The sequence below is a fragment of the Lactuca serriola genome, chromosome 6 (genome assembly GCF_051521515.1).
Source record: "Lactuca serriola cultivar US96UC23 chromosome 6, Lser_US96UC23_V15, whole genome shotgun sequence".
NCBI classification, from domain to species: Eukaryota; Viridiplantae; Streptophyta; class Magnoliopsida; order Asterales; family Asteraceae; genus Lactuca; species Lactuca serriola.
The window spans coordinates 40,059,674-40,082,852 of NC_136413.1; the positions used below are offsets into that span (position 1 = coordinate 40,059,674).

A 23,179-nucleotide genomic window follows, 5' to 3' on the forward strand; every position below is an offset into this window, starting at 1 on the left:
TAATATAATGATTATTATTTTATAATACTATTAAGTTTTTTTTTTCTTTGAAAAATATTATATACGCTTAAAAAAGTAATTAGACGTCGGGACTTTACACATTCACAACAGAGAGTAAATTAACTTAAAAAACCAAATAACTTTTAGCTAGCGGTATCAACAGTATCAGTATCAGTATCAGTATCAGTATCAGGTCTTGTTCCTGTTTTTGAAGTTGAGGTTTCAAGTGTTGTTAGGAACATATATGATATTTGGGGGTAGTTTAGGAATAATATATTTTTTAACTTCAAAAAACAACTTTTAAAAGTGGAGAAAATTGAAGTTAATATGTTTTGTGTTTAAGAAAATTGGTAGAAAATTGTTGTAAAAAAGTGAAAAGAACTATAATGAATTAGATGATAGGTGGAAACTTGTTGTGATAAACTAAAAAACTAGAATATTTTCCAACCGCATTCTTCTTCTTTAAACGGTTGAAACATCGAGATGTTCATAAATATATTTGGCGTTTCAAATTCATAACATTTGAGTTTAAAAAGTATATTAACATCCACCCATCACAATCTTCGAATTGACAGAAAGCATCTACTATACAATCACAATCTGAAACGAAATTTACACTAAAAACAAGTAACTACAACCTTGGATTTTGGTGGTATAGCCTAAGCTTTTTTGGCCGGAAGAGATTCCTTGAACCATATGTTGAGTAATAAACATCCATTAGAACTTCATATTGCAGTCTCACATATAAAATGACTGGCATGAAAATAAAACAGCTGATAAAAAGTGGTACCCAAATCAACTCGCCCTGCCAAAATGAGAAGAAAGCAACAAGAAAAGCTACCGCCATGTTGGCGACTGAGAAGAAAAGTGCTGACAGACCTCTCATCAATTTTTTGGGCAATGATTCCAAGAAGTTATGTTCAGTATAGCGAGATATGAAAATGGATAAGAATATGAGGATCGAATAGGCAGCGAATACCACAGAAATGGCATTTAATATGTTGAAGAATATGAAAGGTCGATTGTGAAGAAAGATAGGCATACCAGTGTTCTGGTTGTATCCACCTGGAACTGCAAAAGCTGCTGAGCATCCTGTGGAAGCTATGAGTGCAGCAATCAGCAAGCACTGGTTAGCCGTGTCTTTCATCCATTTCTCATTCGCTAAGAGTAGATAGTCGTGTTCACTCTTGAACAATTGTTTTGGTGTTCGATCATTTTTGTTCTTCATTTTCCGATAAGAAGGAGGGATCATATCTTTTACTTCCTGCACAAATTAATGTTTTAGAGGACGCCACATGAAACATAAGATTTGGCATCATACATTTTGAGCATGTCACATTCATCATGAAATAACCAGGCAGAGAAGTATCGAACAAGTAGATATCTCCAAGGTATTAATATAAAAACAAAAAAAGGACAAGTAAATTTCTTTCTATAGTTATAATAACTAGTTTTCACTTATATAACACTACCACTCATCGACATGGGGGCGTTGAGGGGGCAAAGTGGACAGTTGCACAAGACTCAATTTTTTTTATTATATATTTTTATTTAAAAGCAAAAACTTATAATAACGATAGGGGGCCCTTTTTCGGCTTTTCTTGGGCCTTTGAGGAATTTAATTCCTCAAGAACAGCCTTGCTCATCGAGAAAGGAACCGGTAATGTTGGCCAAAAGAAGTACCTTGAACCATAACACTTCACGTTGCATATGTTGCATTTGTAGACGGACTCCTGAATTATCTTCACGTTCATGTCCGTTTGCCACCATTCCAACTAGATGCAACATATTATTTCCATTCTTGTCCACGACAGATGTTATCATATCCTTCATCGAGCCAATCTCATGCAGAAGATTATAGATACTCACATGACGATGTAAGACAGCAACATGAAATATAGTTTGGTTATCGTCATTTCTCTTCCATAATAAATCTGGATATTGGCGAATGAGCTCCACTACAAATTCGGTGTTTCCCATTTCGGCAGCAATAAATAGTGGTTGCAGTGAGTGCGTTGGAAGTCCCCGCTCATTTGTTACGTTTCCCATAAGGTCGTCAGTTTTAGCCTTTGGCAATTTCATAATATTTCCGCAGATGATTCTAAGTAATTGCATGGCGTCACTCGGTTTTTCTGCAGGTCCAATCTTCATCCAAATGACTGCACAAACTGAAACCCAACAAAAGAGAGAGTGTTTTGAATATTTGAATTACTTATTCATATATGAATAATAAATGAACTGTAACAAAATTATGATAAATGTTTTATTTACATATGAATATAACATGTGAGGAGAGCTAATACAAATTTTATTCATATATAAATATAACATGTGATTATTCATATATGAATAATACTTAAACGATTTATTCATAAGTGAATAACGAATATATTTTTATAAAAATATGATACACTTTTATTCACATATGACTAAAAATAGGGTAAATTACACCAATAGTCTTTCGTGCACATGCTAAAAAGCATGTTTAGTCCTAATTTTCGAAAATTAATTTGCACCATCTCTCGTTTGTTTAAAACTTGCACTCTTCGTCCCTATTGACATGAAATGACTATTTTTCCCTTAGTATTTTTTTCTCATTTTCTTTTATTTATTTCTCATTTCTAAATTAAAAGAAAAAACAAATATCCCCACACTTCCTCTTCCATTTCTACATTTCTCCCGTAACAAGATTCTCCACAGATTAGTAGATTACCCCTACCACCACTCCTTAAACAGATTCCTTCCACAACTGTCCATCAACCACCTCCAACCACCAGCCACCTCCGATCACCAGCAACCTCTGGTCACCCCTTATATCATACCATCTCTCACTCTCTATTCCAGAAACCTTAAAATCAAACCATAAATCTAAAACCCAAAACCTTCAAATCAAACCACATCAAATCGGAAAATCCAAAACTCAAATCTAAAAACCCTCTTGCAAAAATCGAGTGTCAGTAATTTATAAATGGAGCAGATCTATGAGTGAGGATAAGACATAGTGGGCTAAGGAAACCACAGGTCACCGGAGAAGAAGATCAAGAACCCACAAAGTCACCATCTCCAACGACTTGATGAAGCTTGGGGACGTCAAGCATTCAACAATGGTGGTTGAGCCTTGGTTACTAAGGATGGGAAATCAAATGATTTCTAATCTCAAGCACAATCTCCTCTTGGAATTATCATCGAAACCATAAACCAAGAACAAGAAAGAAACTTGCAACAAAACTTCACAAACAATTGGAATCCTTTCTTTCATCGTCAGCATTGTTTCCAGACATAGAAAAAAGAAGGAAATCAGATATTGTGGTGCTCCGGTGAGGTCTCCATCTTCAGCGACCAGTGGTCTGGTGGTTTGTTCGTAGTGGTAATGCAGATGCTTAGGATTGGTCTAAGAGAAAAATAAGGTGAAGATATAGTAGGTTATATTTTTAGGGTAGGTGGATGGGAATAGGTTGGGCTATTATTTTTCTATTTTTTTCAAATTAATAATAATAATAACATTAGTTTAATTGGAAAAGAAATACATAAAAGGAATAACGGTTATTTTAGCTTTGATATGGACTAAACGTGCAACAAAATTGCATATCAGGGATGAAACATGCAAGTTTAAAACAAAAGAAGGACGATCTGAGTTAATTTTTGAAACACAAGGGACGATTGTTGTAATTTACCCACTAAAAATATGTTAGATAAGAAAAAACTTTATATGATGTTATATTCACATATGAATGATACTTAAACAGTAAAAAAAGTTAAACATTCGTTTTAATCATAAGTGAATAATGAATCTACAATAATAAAAATCCGATACACTTTTATTCATTTATAAATAACGAAAGCTGAAACTAAAAAAATTATTTTATGTTAAAACTATATCAATATGAATGTCTATTTATGGAGAATAAAAAATTATGAACTTTGATGTATTTAAAATAAAATTTTGATCAAAACAGCTTATTAAAAATTTAAAAAATCAAAAAAAAAAGTTATTTGGATATATTAAGATAATGATAAGAATAGTTTAAGGAAACATATTACAACTTTGAAAAACACATGTGTATTCATTTTTCTTTTCGTGAGTACAACGGAGGGTTTTGCGGCAAAAATAAATGATTGTTGAAAATGATTCCTCTATTTCTCAACATTTTTTATTTTCTCGACTGAACTTATATATATATATATATATATATATATATATATATATATATATATATATATATATATATATACACACACACACACACACACATACACACACAAACACTCAAAGTTAACACCCCTTAGATATCTCATTGAAAATGATTTCTCAATTCTTAACCTTTTTTTATTTTTTCAACTGAACTTATATATATATATATATATATATATATATATATATATATATATATATATATACACACACACTCAAAGTTAACATCCCTTAGACACCTCATTGAGACTTTTATAAAAAATCAACATATAATTAACTACTTACAGTTAGATTTTTCAAAAAACAATGCAATTTCAGCTAATAAAAATATTTTAAAAATTAATTAGGATGTTTATATAATAAAATAATATATCTTTTTAACCAACCCTATATTATAGATTACCCTCAAAAAAGCATATAAGCCAAACTGGAACCAAAATAAGGCTAGTTAGTCTATGAACAGGTTAGGCGAAGAGATACTCACTTTTATGTAAGGCTCTCCTAAAAAATGGTGGTTTTATTAATCCAAATGCTTCGGTCCTTCGAGCTAACAATCCGAGTAATTCCTTGTTAGCGGTGAGGGTTGGCCAGTCTGTAACTATTTTCAGGGAAACATCTACAAAAAAATTAAACAATAAGTTAATGAGGTAAGGTTAACATTACAAATTTATCACTAACATCAAACAAAACCACATAAGATTTTTGTTTTCAACTAGCCGAAATAATAATTAAAATGCAACACACAACTCTATGTATACAAGCTTATTAAACAAAACGCGTGAAATTTAATAGGAAAGTTCTAGTCTTTACATTACACATCAAACAAATTAATGCAAACATAATCACAATGGGTATTCTATTTTCACTACCGAAACAATCATTAAAAGACAACACATAACTCTATTTATACAAGCTAATGAAACACGAGACATAGAACAAACACAACTCTATACGGGTCTATGCCATTTAGAGTGAGTGTGAGGACTAAAGTTGGCTCGGTATAAGGTTGGCTAAATAGACACTCTATATTGCAATATGGACACCCTAATCAATTTTTTAAATGTTTTTATTAGCTGAAATTACATTGTTTTTCGAAAAAGCTGATTATAAACAGTTAATTATTGGTTGACTTTTTTAAAAGTGGTCAATATGGTGTCCAAGGGGTGTCTTATTAGCAACACCCTTTCTAAAATATAACCACTAATAATGATGGTTACTGATGTGGGCCCTAGCATTAGTAATTAGGCACGCTCGTGTTCGTTAAAGGTCCATGATTGAATGATTGATTAAAGGGGCTTCATGAAAATAATCATAACATTGGGCTTCATGAAAATAGCCATAACATTGGCCATGTGACTCTATTTTAGGCTTACAATAAATTAAATCGAAACTTAAACCAAGAAGCACCTCACAATAAGTTTCTAGAAAAATATCTTTCTAAGTGGAGTTATAGAAGTTTTTATGTTTTTTTTATAATTTTTAGATTTTGCTTTTGGGTTTGTGTTTGACCCATGATTCTTTTATGGACTATTTAAATCTCTTTTTATTTATATGTTCATGTTGTAATATATATGCTCATTCATGAGTTTTATGAGCTTTCATTTTTCCTCCCAAAATTCTTTGCGTTCGTAACCAGACTTTGAAGCCCAAGTCAATGTATTCAATGAATCAATGTGGCTTGGTATTATCTTGGGTATTTTATAAGAATCAACACATTCAATATTTTCTTCTGTTTGTGCACTAGTTACATTGGTGGTAACACATGGTTCAATAAATTTATGGGTGCGGTCTTGATTGACATATGGTTAATTTTGGCATCAATATTTCTATTTTCTCTAATTGTGGATTCCATCATCCTTGTTTTAGATGCCAATTAGGCATGTGGCAACAGAATGATGGCAATTTTTGTTAATACATATTAGAATATTAAGTAGTCCCATTGGAAATTATCATTTTTTAATTACTACATCAAGAAAATCAATTGCAAGTTACTCTTGTCCTAATAAAAGACTCATTTTTTAATTACCACATCAAGAAAATCAATTGCAAGTTGACTCTTGTCCTAATAAAAGACTCAATGTTGCTTTCATTTTGATATCATAAGGTGTTATTTTTCTTACTTTCATGAAATTCATTTTTACATTGTATATGTGAGTTAAGTTTGTTAAATTTGTTTCTTATGGAATCAACCGATGTACATAATGCTTCATCAGTTAGCTCCACAATCAATAAATTTCCTTTGCGGTAATTTAGAATGGTCAAAAAGATAAATATACACCGAATGAATTTATCTCCCACTTGGTGCAAGAGGAAATATGATAAATCAACATACGATCGAAAGTTCTCATTTTGCGTCAAATTATTAAAAGGGTGGTAAGAAGAAGAAAGGTAAAAATATTGTTGATTAAGAACACAACAATAAGCGAAATGGTTCTAATCACAATAACGAATTAAAATTTTCTTTTGTAAGGATTCTTTTTATTTTAAGAAATATTGCCCAAAACATTATGTTTGGAATGTAAAGGAAGGTACGTCGTACATATGTTAATTTTGATGGTTTTATATGACATAAAAATAAACATAAAATAACATTGTTAATAACATATGATATTATAAAGTCTCACTAAGAACAAGTAGACACCAAATGGATCTTTTTAGTTCATGAAGTTGATTAAGGTTAAAATACTATAACTCTTGTATTTATTATTTTATGATAAAATAAGATTTTATGTTAATTTAATTCGTAAGGTATGAATTAATCCAACTATGTATTACTTATTTAAATGATTTAATAACTTTGTATGACTATTATTTAATTCAACTGTGTTGGTTTTCATCCATTCATTGACTAGCAATATCTAATACATGTTCCATGTTTTTTTTTATCGTTAAAGAGTATGGTATATTGTTGGGTCAAAAATATGGTTTATATTTTGTTTTTCTTTGCATTTATTGTTTTTAGTCTTTGGCCGAAAATATTATTGATTTATTTATAACTTGGACCGAAAACGCATGTGTTTTTGGTCAACTAATGGGTTTTTGGTCAATGCCTATATATATATATATATATATATATATATATATATATATATATATATATATATATATATATAAACGAGTTTTAGGCTTAAAAAGGTGAAAAACGTTGGTTTTTGACGTAATTTGCGATGGGTTTGTGGTCAGAAGAAGCTTTTAAGGCTGAAAACTTGTTTGCGGTCCGAAGCTCGTTTATGGCCGAGGAGAGTTTGCGGTGCGGAGTTCGCGCACGTGTTCTGTCCAGCCTCGTTTGCGTCCAGTCCTCGTTTACGGTCCCCACGGATCTTCGGCCCAGCAGGAGTTCGGCCCACGGTCAGCAGAGCCTCTTATCGGCCCACGTGTGCGATCCTCGCGTGTGCAGCGAATAATTAAAAGGATTTTGGGGGTTGCGAGGATCGAACCCAGGTCTCCTGAAAATGCAACAAATGCCGCTTCTAACTCATCTAGCAAGCCACACATTATTCTCCTTCCCGATTTAATTAAAAAAGACTCGTTACTTCGGTTCCAGTTTTGCAATTTTAACACTTTCAGCCCAAAATCAATTTTTTGAATTTTTAAATTCCATTTTGTACCCAAAATTTTGGTTTTAAATTTTTTACTATCAATTTTGACTTTTGACCTTAAAATTTTGAATTTGACTTTCAAGTTTGACCTTTGACTTTAAATTTTGACTTTCTCGTTTAAATTTCAAATTTTCAAGTTAGCCTTTCGGTTTGACTTTTCATGTTTTACTTTTTAAGTTTGACTTTTAAGGTTGACTTTCTTGGTTTCAAGTCAAAGGGCATTTTTGTTAAACAATGACTTCTTTAAACACCAAGATCAATGAAGTTTCATGCTCTCAATCTTGTGAAACTACTATTAAATTTCTCCGAGATCAAATCGATTTATTAAAAAGAGAAAATGAGGACTTCAAATAAGAAGGCTATACCCTTACGAAAGGTTAGAAACCTCTGAAAGAAAAACTAGAAACCAAAACTAAGGATTTTCGAAAGCTTCAAGAGGAATATAGCATCAAATGTGAAAACTATAACTATGTTAAGAGACAACTTGCTGAATTAACTGTCGAACTTGATGCATTAAAATCTAAATATAAAGATGTTGAATTCAAATTTAAGAAATTTGATGTGTCAAGTGAGGTAGTTGCATCAATGATTGAAAAACAACTAACTTTTAAGGATAATCAAAATAAGAGTCTAGGGTATCACAGTGTACCACCTCCCTTTAATGACAACTATAACACACCCCTTGAAACCAATGAGGAAGAAGTTCCTACTCAGTATAGCCAAACCCCTATACCGGCTTCAGTTATTACTGAACAATCTGGGCCAACTGAGGATATTGAGGTGAACGTTTATGATGACTCTACTTCTTGTGCAGGTAAAGTAGCGGAAGACGAGAACAAGGAGAACACTATTGAACAAACCAATGTCTCCTTGAAATTTGAATATGTTGCTTTTAACTCAGTTACTTCTGATCAACCTGTTATTGGTAAATACAGACCACCAACACAAGCTAAACAGAGTGTCTGCTGCAAGTGTGCCTGTGGGAACAATCAGAAACGAGGCAAGGTCATGCCACCAGGGGTAGGAAGAAACAACTCCTACGTGAAGAAAAAGACATGTTTTCACCGTGAAACACCTGGACACATTGCCAGAAATTGTCCTAATCGTGCATATGTTCCCTACTATGCACAAGGGTGGCAGAAAGCACTAAGAGGGAGATATTTCAAAAGAAACCCTTTGTGGTCACAATTGCTAAATAGTGACTGGAATGCAAAGAAGACCAAGAAATCAACTCCCAAGAACAAGAAGGGAATGTCGGCCAATAAGTCCTATCCAAAAGATGCTCTGGTGAAACTAAGATCAGTTAGATCAAAGTCATCTCGAAGATCGGCTTCAAGTTTAAAATAAAGTTCTGAGGCACCCATCCTCTCGAACAAGAAATGGGTTAAACCCGACTACAGATGGGTACCAAATGTTCAATCTCCCAAATCTTTTAATGACTCTAATATTTCTTCATCTTCTGTTTGTGATAAGCAGGATATATCATGGGAGAAAGTACCTTGTGTACATGACAAAGGTCGACCCAGTTTCAAAATGGACTGGGTTCCAAAGACCAACTGATCCCGCTCAGTATCGGAGCAGCTATGGAGGCATATCATTAGACTTTGGTTTGTTGATAGTAGTTGTTCCAGGCACTTGATAGGAGGCATCTCTCAACCGTACAACATTCAGAACTTTGTTTGAGAGTATGTGTCTGTTGCGAGAAAGGAAGAAAGGAAAGGATCACAAATGGGGTTTGTGCTTAACGATGTGAAGAATTTCCGGATCTGTTCCGAGATTGAAACACAGCTAAGGCTGAATTCGTTGCTGCTTGCGTCCTCAATTGCTATCTTTCGGTTTGAATTCTTTTGATGCTCCTGAGTTTTTCTTAAAATGATTCGTTTTAAAAAACAAATTTCTTTTAATTTTGCGTAATTATTATATTTCTTCCCCGTGCTCAATTTAAGGGGGAGAAATTAAAAAAATTAGAAAAATCAAAATTAAAAAAATTTACATTTTGTATTTTACTTTTGTTTTTGGTTAAATTTGTTCATATTTTCTTATATGCACAAATTTAGGGGGAGAACTAAAAAAAATCAAAAACAAATTATAAAATTATAAAATTTCAAAAATACAAAAATATGTTTCTTTCTGTTTTTATTTTTTTTCTGAAAAATCAAAAATCCCAAAAATATTGTTTTTGAGCATATTTTACTTTTATTTTTATTTCTTAGTGGGCAAAGTTTACTTTTAATTTTTATTTTTATCTCAAATTTTCTTTGTCTTGAAAAGTGAATTCAGATGTAGATGAGACTCATGGAGACTGTATCGATATTTTCTAAGCTAAGGCTTCATCCGTGGTTGTCGAAGAATTTTCATTCGAAGGAACAAGAAATGAAGATTATTCTTTCAACATACAATTTTCAACCCCAAAAGCAAGGCGAAGCTGCACTAGAAGATTATGTGACAGATTGCATTGAAGCTTTCTCAGTTAATTTGTTGCTATCTATGTACTTGCTGAAGTGATCCAAAAGTTCGTTCTCTGTTCTCTCTGAAGATTCTCAAGCTGAAAGTGTTGATTTTCAAGAATCTCTACATAAAGCCGCCAAACCCAACGTTCGTTTAAAGCCAAATTCTGAAGAAATGCCCATCCCTTCAAGATGAAGTCATTCAGCTAGAAGATTCAGTTGTTCATCTTGAAGTTGTGAAGAAATTGAAGATTAAAGCTGAAGCCAAGCTCCAAATGAAGATTGACAAGAAAATCCAGCTTCATTTTTAGGGGAGTTTGTTGGGTTAAAAGAAAATAAAGCTACAAACCAAGGGGGAAGATTGTTGGGTCAAAAATATGGTGTACACTTTGCTTTTCTTTGCATTTATTGTTTTTAGTATTGGGCCGAAAATATTATTGATTTATTTATAGCTTGGACCGAAAACGCATGTGTTTTCGGTCAACTAATGGGTTTTCAGTGAAGGCCTTGTATTTTGGAATTGGTCTTATGTATATATATATATATATATATATATATATATATATATATATATATAGTGTTAGTGGAGTCATAAGTGTGTATGGCTAGAGAGGAGCATTCATTCATATCATGTGCTAGAGAGAGAAAGTTAGAGAGCGAACTAGTGTGTGTTTTTGGATCTTGTATGTTGGAGCTTCATTCTAATCATATAAACATTGAAGATTCATCAAGTTCATAGTCTTCTTCTTCTCCTTTTTCTTCACTTTGATCTTGCATCATCCAATTGATTGGGATTCCACACCATCAATTGAATCTGATTGATACATCAAGCAAATTTGGGACTTACATATCCTAAAGTCATAAGAGATAGTATATTTGCATGTGGGTTGCATATTTTTTTCACTTCTTTATGTATGGGCCAAAAAGTACATACATACACACAAAAATTCTCTCTAAGTTAATTAGTAAAGAAAAGTTATTATTTCCTTAAAACAAAATCAGCTTTTGTCTTAAAGGATTATGAACTTAAATTTACAAGAGTGTACTAGCATACTTGTTGTTGCAAGCTTGTTGGCAGATACCTCTAGAGGAACTCTACATTATGTTATTTCTATTTTCATCAACTTCCAACCTTTCAAGAGGATGAAGGAGTTAAAATGTTGTTACTCTTGAACCTCATATGGTTATTTTATTTTAATCTTTCTCTTCATGCAAATGGAACCTTGATGGGTTATAAAATAGTTTTATGTTGTTCAAAATTATTTTTCTTTCCTCGCTATTTGGATCATTTTTTAAACCAATTTTGGAACAAAATTAAACCCAACAAATTTGGTTTAAGTACCTAGATTTACTTGGTGGGTGGATTCTAGTGCTATAACTCATATAACAATAAATATATGCAAGGTTGCCTGGACACCTTAAGGCGTACTTATTGACGAAAAGTATATATATATATATATATATATATATATATATATATATATATATATATATATATATATATATGTAGTTGAAGTTATAGGCATAATGACTTTATGGTTAAAGTTTTGATGATGTAGAGTTGCTTCATGAAACTAATTTTTTTTGGAAGAATTTGAAATGAAAGAACTCAATAAGTTTCTTTCATTCTAGGAATACAAATTCAATATGGTTGTTTATGGGGAGTTCTTGGATTTTCACAAAACAAATCTTACATTCAAAAGGTGTTGGAACGATTTGTCTTGAAAAATCGTAGACCGCATGATACTCTTGTGTCTAAAGGAGATAAACTAAGTTTAAAACAGTACCTGAACAGTAAAATAGAATCAAAGTTCATGAATTCAGCCAAATATTCTTTTATGGTAAGAGGTATGATATATGCACATGTCTACTTGCATCTTGACAACAGATAGGTGATGGGAATGATGGCAATATAGCAAAGCAATCTAGGAAGAGAACATTTGGTGGCAGCCTAAATGGTCTTACGATATCTTTAGGGAAGGAAGGATTATATGCACATATTCAAAAAGTCAAAAAAAAAAACATGATATCATTGGACTTACTGGTTCCAAATTTGATGGATGCCAAGACAACTACAAATCGACATCGATATATATATATATATATATATATATATATATATATATATATATATATATATATATATATATATATATCTAATAGCTGGATGAGAGTTTTCTTGGTCAAGTATAAGTGGACACCATTCACATATTCTACCATAAAAGACGAATATGTTTCATCTGACGAAGCATCCAATCATGTTATATGGATTAATTGTAAATAATACAAGGTATGTGAAGGCCTCTTAAGCTATAATTTGAAAACTTAGCAACAATCTTATGTTCAAATAACAACATAAGCTTGTCTAAGTCTAAAAAGATAGACATTAAGTTCTCTTTATTATATAAAAAGAGTTAAAAGTGGTTATAGTAGTACATACATATAATGACAAACTTCATGCTTGGAAATCTACTTACTAAGGCAATGGCACATACAATTTTTAATCAACATATTGATCATATGGGTGTTATGGAATTTTATGGGAATTAATTTATTGGGAGTTTGCATTTTACATTGATGCTTGAAATTATTTTTTAATTTTGTGACTTTTTTAATCATATGCATATATATTAAATTTCAAGTTTATTTTTTTTTTTTTATTACTGTTTACTTTGAGCTTTATTCTTATTTGGATATTTATGGACTACATGGAAATAAATATGTACAAGTCATTTTTTCATGTAACTTCCTTGCTACACATGTACACTTAATATGGGTCGTGTAATCGAATTAGCATATCTAATTAGTGTGAGTTTAGTTTCACAATGACAATGACTACTCCATGTGTGCTAATAAACCTAATGGACAAGATTGAATTAGATTATGATTCTAAAGTTGTTTACAAGTATGATTAGTTATAATGATGTATATATCGGTTAAGTTTTTATTATGTAAGCATCTAATTGTGGACTTGAAGTGGGAGATTGTAAGAATATGGACTTCACATAATGTGCATACATAATAATAAATGCAATTTGACATGTATAAGTATATTCATTGTAAATCACAATAAATATGTTGGACCTAATATGTGATCTAACTTTATTTGTGGGTCTATGGCATTTAAAGTAAGTCTAGGGAGCAAAGTTAATTTTGTAGAATTCAGGAATGTAACCACCAATAATTATGGTTACGTTGCGGTTACACATAATGTTATAAATATATGGTGTGGTCCTGACGGACATACAATTATTTTTTGCATCAAGATTTTCATTCTCTCTAATTGTGGATTCCATTATCATTGTTCGAGGCACCAAGTACGATCAATCCATAAAAATCAGAATTCCATTTTCAAATCCCACAAAATGGAATCAGGTTTCCAATTTGTTGATATATGTTTAAACAATCTTTGAACAAGTAACCGCCGGTTTTACTTTAGGTTATAAACAAATTAAGTTTGTTATTTAACTCGATTAAAAGGTAATATCATTTTGAAGTTTATGTAAGATATTGATCACAAACTATGTGTTATAAGATGTATTCAGTCTAGATACATTCAATAGTGAACTCAAATAGTGAAGCAACAATGTTTTTGAAAATTTAATATGTACATCCTTGTACTTATTTCATTATAATAGAAAAATTATAAGTTTTTAGCAAAAGGTTGTAAAAATGAAAGTTGTAGCTCACTCTGAGACTATTTTGTGGATATAAGTTTGCCAAAATCCGAGTTCGTATGAAGAACTTATCATCATCTGAAGTTAAGACAAAAATTTTACAAGAAGCGAGATGCCTTTACACATTGTTCTTGAGCCTTTTTAAAGAATGAAGGGGGGAGGAAATAGAAGGAAAGGTGTGTTTTTGAGTTTTCTTAAGGAGAGAAATGGAATGAAAGGAAATGAGGCATATTCTTGAGTTTCATTTAAGAAGGGAAATGGAAGGAAATGTAGGGATTAGGAGGGGGAGAAAGGGCTTGTTTTCTAAGATTTTCTTCCTCAAACTTTTGGGATGATTGGGAGGGAAAGGAAGATAAAGGAATGAGAAGGAAAGGAAAGGTTACTAACCTTTCTTTTCTTCTCTTTCCCTTCCTTCTCTCCCGTTCCTTTTAAAAAAAACTCAAGAACAAGGCATTAGGGAAAGGCTTATTTGACCTCATTTTATACCAAAACTTCCCCCGGAATAGTAGGCACGAAAAGGGGGTCATAATCAAATATTTTTAATGGATTAAGCATATGGAGGGTCCGAAAATCGATACAAGTCTCAATGTCATGATATTGGTGTCGAGCGCTATGGGAAAAATTACATACAACCACACTTTTTCGTAAATAGCCTAGTTACACTTTTGATATAAAGTGTGACTAATATGTGTGTGTGACCATTTCAAAAGGAAAAAAAAAACCTTGTGGTCACGCTTAAAAATAACGAATATGAGAAATTTTGGCCACAATCGAGTCGAGTACTGTGGCCAAATGTCACAATTTATGGAAAACATTTGTAATGATTTTTAAAAGAGAAGATTAATATATATATATATATATATATATATATATATATATATATATATATATATATATTAAAAATAACGAATATGAGAAATTTTGGCCACAGTCGAGTCGAGTACTGTGGCCAAATGTTACAATTTATGGAAAACATTTGTAATGATTTTTAAAAGAGAAGATTAATATATATATATATATATATATATATATATATATATATATATATATATATATATATATATATATATATATATATATATAACATGTTTGACACAAAGCGTTTGTGATTTTCTAGCTTCTAGCATTTGACAAAAACTTTGCATGAATACTTGAGCCTAAATAAGAAAACAAGATAGGCCAATATATGAATGGCTTGCCATGGGACTATCGTATCACGTATGGGAACCGAAGGCTCTTAAGATAGCTATGCGTACATTAAATAAGATATACGTAACATTTGAGGATATGGATAAAGAGGAATGAGCATTGCAAAATAACTTATTGAAGACTTAAGGAAGTTCAATTATCATGATAAAAAAAGAGGGCAAGAAGAAATAACTAATAGAGAAAATCAAGATTTTTGAAGTACAACTAGTTCCAAGGAATACATAAACTACTACATGTTTGGATGAAAGGGCACATTACTAGTAAATGTTCTAAGAGGATCAAGTGCTACAATTTTCAAGGATTTGGACTCATATCCACTAGTTTCAAGATGAAAGCTACATTAGATACTTTAAACTTCATGTTCTTGGTATATATCATTATTTTTGGGAGAATAAGTTATGCCATGAAAGCCTAATACTTGCTCAAAGGAGATTGGATTATACCTTAAGCCTTTTGTTTAGTCATTTTTTGGACGAAATCATTCGTAAGGACTTGTAATAGTAACATCCTATTTTTTGGCCTAGAAATTTTAGACATTTTCATGTAAAAATATATTTTTTTTGCGAAATAATTAAAACAAATAAATTGAAAATAGTGAACACATAAAATAATAATACTATTATCGATGAAAATGTTCATATAGAATATTTATATACTTATATGTACCTAAAAATAATAAAACTGGAAAGATTACGATAAATTGAGAAACAAACCATGCTTGACCATTTAACTGACATAGTTGCAAGTGATGTCTAACCTAGCTGGATTGATGCATCGGGCTCGATACCACACATGAATTTGAGGTCAGGAGTTCAAATCTTTGAATATGTTAAATTTTCCTCTTGCAATTTATGCCCATATGTGAGAATTTTTCCCTAGAAATCCCCTTGGGGATGAGTTTGCCTTATAACGACGCTCGAACTCGAGATCACTATTGAAATATTATGGTGAAGCTTCTACTGAATCGTTTGCATTTCCAAAAAAAATTGACATAGTTCATATTTAGGGACTTACTTGAGATAGATATAATTTAGTTGTGTCATAATAATTAAAATAAATAGTTTGGGAGAGTTTGTAGTTAGTTTTGGTGCCCTTTCTACCGAAAGGATGAAGTAGAGTGACCTTAGTTGCCAAAAATCCAAGTCTTGCAATTTTTATACCTCCTCTTCTTTTCCCTCTCTCTTGAATGAAAATTCCATCCATGAAACCCTAGTGGGATATTTTTCTCTATTTCCCATGGTGTTTTGAAGTTTTAAGCTCCTTGTTGAAGCATTGGTTAAATGTCTACATGTTCTAGCAGTTGGAAGGTAATTTCTTCTCCATTTCTTCTAAAATTCAAATTCTAAGGTCTGTATGATAATCAATTTCGAGTTCCATGTTCTTATTGGGAGTTAATGTCAAGTTTTAGTTGATATTCCGTTTGTACTTTATGATTTAACCAACTTTCATTATAGTTGTTAGACTTGAGATTTATAGAGGTTTGGGGAAGAACTCAAACCCTAATTTTATGGATTTCGAATATAATTGTTGGATTTGTCTATATATGATGTGTTTATGTCCATTCAAGTATCTAGGTCATCATCAATGGTTGGATTTGCAAAACATATTTTAATTTGTGTCTATTAAAATTTTGCTAATGTTTGGAAGTTTTTCTAACTCTAGGGGTTCTAGATCCAAATTTCATAAATCAAATGGTGTTATGAAGTTGTTTATATTTTTATTTTATTTTCATCCACTTTGTATCCATGTTGGTAATCTATGGTTGAATTTGTTTATATAAAGTTTTGGAGAAGTTGAGCTTCTTTGAAGTTTATGTGATGTTAGCTCGATGTTATATAATGACTGAGTTCTAATATTTCACGTATTCCTAAATTCATGTGTGGTTCATTCCTTTGGTATCTTGAGTGTGGTTCATTCCTTTGGTCTCAAATGGATTCTATAATCTATATAAGGATAAATAATGAACATTTTAAGTATATGAATTATTTCTAAGCTTTTGAGATGAGTATATACACAAGATACATGTCCCATATATCTATTTTGGATAATGATGTTTTACTTATTAATGTGTTTTGTGTGTTCAATGATATATGACGCCTATGTTATTCCTATTTGGAGTTTTGATGGTTTTAATAACCTATATATATATATATATATATATATATATATATATATATATATATATATATATATATATATATATATGCTTACCATGTTATTTGAATGTTACATGATTCCTATATAATTTCGTAAATTAAATATGTTCTATAGTATATTTATTCTCTATATGATCTTCACAGGCTTTCTATGCTATATGATATATGTATGATCTTTGAATTGGTGTTGGTGGTTTTGTGGAGACAAGTATGCCTTCATGCTACATGATTATTTGAGATTGTTTGCATTTCATAATATATTATTTGAATTGAGTTTGAAAGGAGTATGCTTTGAAGCCTTGTGGTGTTTCTATCTATTTTTTCTACCCGTTTCTGTATGCACATATATAGGACGGGGTTTGCACTTGAGAGACATGTGGTGTTTAGGGCCCTACTTGTGGGGTTGTGGCGTTGTGGTGATGTGATGATATTCTAGGCATGAATCACTTGTACACTTGACTAGTTACCATATGTGTGGAACCAGAGTGATGGGATCCTTTTACTAGTTGCGATGCCTCTTATAGAGAATTTACCATCTAACTTGTAGTGTTTGGATATAGTGTATGTGTAAAGGTTTTGAATGCATATTGAATTCTGTTGGAATTTTAGAAGCAATTGTTTAGCATATTTAAAACTAATATGCTATTTGGATTTTGTGGTGTTTGTATGTTAATTGATCCTTTTGGAGTTGAAATATCGAGAAATGTTTATCTAAGGTAAAATTACCTTTTATTAAATCTTGATATATAAGATATTCTTAATTTAAGTTGTTAGAGAAATTCGTAATCAAAATACTAATACTTTTATGCAGAATTTTGAATATTTAACTTTTTTTATTGTAACTTTGATTACCTTTGGGTTAATTTTATAGAGTTCTGTCTTTCCAACTTGGAAACTTGATTTCTCAAAATGAGACTTTTATGTATGGTTATTAGTTTTGAAAAGGATTATCACATAATAGGAACTTTTGGTATATTTTTATAATTTTATAAACCATGTTTATTAAAGGTGAGTTATTATCCCCAAAGTGGGAAACTTTATGATTTAAAAATGTTTTGGAAGCTTGACCTAAGAAAATTGGATAGTTGACTTATCCTTGTTTCCCATGAAAGGTTGATTTTAGGATTAACTAACTAGGTTCCCCAACTTAACATTATATGTTTACATGTATCTAGGTTAAGTGAACATCTCACATTTTAAAGACCTATTTTGGTAATGTAGTTATACTGTACCTTTGATATTCGAACAGAGACAAGCTCACATTTTGTTAAAATTTAATTTTAAATGCTAGGTATGTTTCCGCAAACTATATTAATTTGAATATCTAAACTTGTGGTTGATGTTTTGAACCAAATTCCGTAAAATAAAATGATGTTAATGTTTAAAAACCTAAAGTTTTAAAAACCAGCCTTCTCTGGTTCGACTCAACAGCGTTGCCTGCTACTGTCGCTTCAGCCTACTGTCGTCACCACTAGAGAGAGCCTTCAACCCTTATAACCCAACTGCAGCTGGTCCACCAACAACTGGCCTAATACCATGTCATCCATCCACGAGTGGTCCAACACCACCCATACTTATTATTTGGGCCAAATAATGCACCTAATATTATTATTTCTAATGGATAAGAACAATATTTTGTTGCATCCGAATCTCAGATCCCTCCTCTATTGATCTGGCTCAATAGATCGACTCAAAATTATTTTGATCAAATGACATATTTTCCTTAAATGTTTAATACTATGTTGTTAAACGAGCCTAACAATGGTGATTGATATATGGTTTCTTGAGCAACATCTCATTTACATGCTGATGCAGGTATTGTAACCTCTACTCATGTTCTTTGTTTATCGTCTTCTCTATTAGTTTGTAATGGATCTATGATTTTGTTTAGTAAGATTGGTGACAATTCTTGCTAGCTCTAACCCTTACTAAACTTTGTTTATTAGTCATATCCCTATTACTCCAAATATCATTAAAAGTCCAATTTATGTACTTCGTTTCACTCATGACAAAAAATGTTTTATTGAATTTATTTTGTCTATGAAGGACTACCCAACACCTCAAATTTTATAGAATGGGTGATTTATATTCAATCACAAACTTGTTTCCTCAAGCGTTTCTCTCTATTACCCCATCTACATGACACCATTATCTTGGTACTCATCCTAGTCATCAAGTTTTTCAAGATTTAATTTCTCATAATTTTGTTGCTTCTATTCATTTTCAATGCATACATTTTAAAGTTTGGACCTCACTCATACAAAGCATTAGTAGCATTAAATATTATGCTCTTTTTCTTAACCAAATCCCACATTTTCTTTGAGTTAATCCTCTATGATTCGAATATGAAGTATTTTCTAAATTTATACACTTTCGTTCCTATGTCCGCACTCAATTCCAAACTAAAATACCAATGTTTCAATGTGATAATAGTGGAGTATATGACAATGCCCAATTCCATCAACTTTGTGATTCAAATGGCATTCACATCCATTTTCTCTTGTCTGTATACACCTCAAAAAATGGAAAATCTAAAGTATGGTTTATATCATCAACAATATCATTCATATTATACTCTTCTATGTCCGTCTTCCCCCTACCTATTGGGTTGAGGCTCTTTACATGGCCACCCATATCAGGTTTAGTCTATGTTATCTTTATCTCACAATTTCCCATAAACTTAACCCTCGGACGACCCCTTGCATCTGTATTGGGTATCCTCCACATCATAGAGGATATCAATGTTTAAACATTATCTAAAATAAAATAATCGTATCCAGACATGTTACATTTGATGAGTCTATCTTTCCCTTCGGTTACATGACACAAATAAAATCACTATCATATGATTTCCTTGAACCACTTTATGAACCAAAAGCCATATCTCAAACATTCCTTGGAAATCCATCTCCTCAAGACCTCACCAATATCACCTCGACACCAAAAACTAACAACCACTCCTGATGTCTTGCCTCCAAACTGGTCTCTTTAGGCTATGGCCATTTAATCTCGTGTTAGATTCTCTAAAAAGGGACAAAAACTCAATCTTCATGTGGATTCTACATCTCTGATTCCCCGAAATTGATATTGGGCTTTCAATGATTCTAAATGGAAAAACGTAACGAAATTAATCGTTTGGACTCCTCTTTATTTATCTATACTGCATATCTTATGTTGTACATTGGGAATTTCAGTTAATACTGAAGTACTACAGAGTGGCCAACGTTTTCACCAAGACATGTTGGATTCACAATTTTCTCCTGGAACTACACCAACTAATTCTGACTATCACGATTGCTTATTGTGATAATATAAGTGTGGTTTATCTTTCTTCCATTCTAGTTCGTCATTAACAAACCAAACATTTTGAGATTGACATCCATTTCATTCGTGACAAAGTCACGATGGATCAACTATGGGTGCTTCATGTCCCTCATCTTCTCAATATGCGAACAACTTCACTAAGAGACTTCCTTCATCTTTATTTCATGAGTTTCAGTCTAGATTAAATGTTCGGACATACCCTCTCATTCAAACAGTCAGGATATGTTAGGCTATGTTAATTATTATCGTATTATCATTGTTATTATTAGCGCTACCATTATTGCCCCAAAGCCCACTCAATAAACTTCTTATATAATGTTGAGAATTCAGAAATGAGGATTCAAAGAAAATATTCCGTATCACTGTGTTACTTAGTTTTAACGAAATTTATGTTGAAAATAACTTGGGGCTAGCCCACTTGGCTAACATGGAGTCTAACAAGGTGTTTGTAATAAGGAAGTCATGAGTTCAATCCCATGCATCTAATAACTCGTCGTTCCAAAAAAATTTATCTTGAAAGAAATGTATAAATACTTACCAAAGAGATCGACTTCTACACAGTTGTGTAGAACCTGACTACGGTTCTGATCTGTCCAAAACTCACCAGTCATCTTGTTGGAATTATCATAGAAAAGTTGTACCATATTACGTTGTCCTGATCTCGAAGCAATGGAAAGTGGCATCAATCCTTCACGAGCAGGGATGTCTAATAGCGCCCTATTCTTCTCCACCATAGTCATGGCAATATTCACATTTCCTGCGCTATCTGCTGCTGCTAAGCACAGTGCGGTGTTATAACTTTTGTTCTGGAGCTCTAATTGTTCCTTTGTCATCTTATTTACTAGCTTTTCCACAAACATTTCCATTGACCTGCTGCTTTTTGCGGATGATGCAATGTGAAGTGCAGTATCATAATTTTCAGTGATGGCAAACCCCAACAGATCTATGCCATGGTGTTCACCAAGGATGACACTAGCAGCTTCCCAGTCACATCTCATTGATGCATTATAAAGAGGAACACAAATTTTGTTGTAGGCGTCTTCATTTCCTATATATAAAGCAATTGAAAAGGTTAAGGAAGGTTATTAATTAAGTACCGACAGTAAGCTATTTTTCTCTAACACATGATGTATAGCTAAGCTGGTGATCATATTTTATTTTTAGGTGTAAATCTATCCTAATTACTATCATCCCGCTGAATATATATATATATATATATATATATATATATATATATATATATATATATATATATATATATTCTAATAAATGAATAGTTTTAATCTCATTTCCACAAGTGTCACTCTAATACAACTCATCATTAATATTATGCTATATTAGGTGTGAGACCCGTGTATTACACGGGTTTAAAAAAATTAATATAAAAAATTGTAAGCATACGTATTTTTTGCAATATCAGAAATATTGAAATTTGTATGATGATCTTGTGAAATCCTTTCCTTCAATATTATATAATTTTGGAATTGTTAATAAAGTTTAGCTGTGATATTGGCTAACATATGCATATTATCAGGGTATTAAAAAGGAAGGAAATTAAAGTTTGTATAACAATTATTCTTAGAGTTTAATTTAATTAAGTACCTTACATATATAAATTATGTATTTAATTCCAGAATTTTTAATTTAAGAAATGTGAAAAAAGTAGAAAATGACATGTGGAAAATAAAAAATCCATAATATCTAAGAAAATTACATGTGGCAAATGAAAGGAAAACATGACATGTGGCAGAAATCATTTTCATTTATTAGGTTAGATGTGATGAAGATATATTAGACAATTCATTTCAAAATTCAAATTTACATTTTCTAATTATATGTTAAATTTGAAGTTAGAATAACTTTAAAATTTTGATATATCTCTTAATTAACAATTTATTTAAATTAATTAATTAATGATTATAAATTTTTATTATGAAAGTTTAATTAATTTTATAACCCGTGGTTTCCACAGGTTATAAACTAGTATATATATATATATATATATATATATATATATATATATATATATATATATATACTAATAAAAGAGTAGTCATTTTGCCATGTGTCACTAAATTAGACCTTTTAATTAATATGATGTCACTTGTCATTCTATTAGTTCTCCATTTTTAATTTATTAGACCTCCTAATTAATGTGATGTTATTTGTTAATCTATTTATTCTCCATTTTAAATTTTAAATTTTATGGAGTATTATTGTTTTCATTAATTCACAAATAAAAAATGTCTAATATATATTAAAAATTAATTATATATATTTATTTGAATCAACGATTGTAATTTCACAAAACTAATAAAAATATATCGTACTTAATAATTTATTTAAAATAATTAATTATTAATTTTGAGGTTTTACTATAAAATTTCAATTAATTTTATAACCGTGGTTTCCACGGGTTATAAACTAGTATATATATATATATATATATATATATATATATATATATATATGTATATATATATATATATATATATATATATATATATATACTAGGTGTGAAACCCGTGTATTACACGAGTTGATTAAAAAATATATATCAAAGTTTAAAATAAAT

The 23,179-nt window shown here is 31.2% G+C and overlaps 1 protein-coding gene across 1 annotated transcript; it reads right to left on the reverse strand.

Moving 5' to 3' along the window:
• Positions 1–494: 494 nt before the first annotated feature.
• On the reverse strand, positions 495–21,638 carry LOC145058305 (uncharacterized). The gene is made up of 4 exons (XM_079006228.1): positions 21,143–21,638; positions 4,677–4,808; positions 1,684–2,168; positions 495–1,264 (listed from the first exon to the last, which is right to left on the reverse strand). The coding sequence occupies exons 1-4, from the start codon at positions 21,600–21,602 to the stop codon at positions 632–634; spliced, it is 1,710 nt and encodes a 569-aa protein (XP_078862354.1). The 5' UTR covers positions 21,603–21,638; the 3' UTR covers positions 495–631.
• Between the last annotated feature and the right edge of the window lie 1,541 nt (positions 21,639–23,179).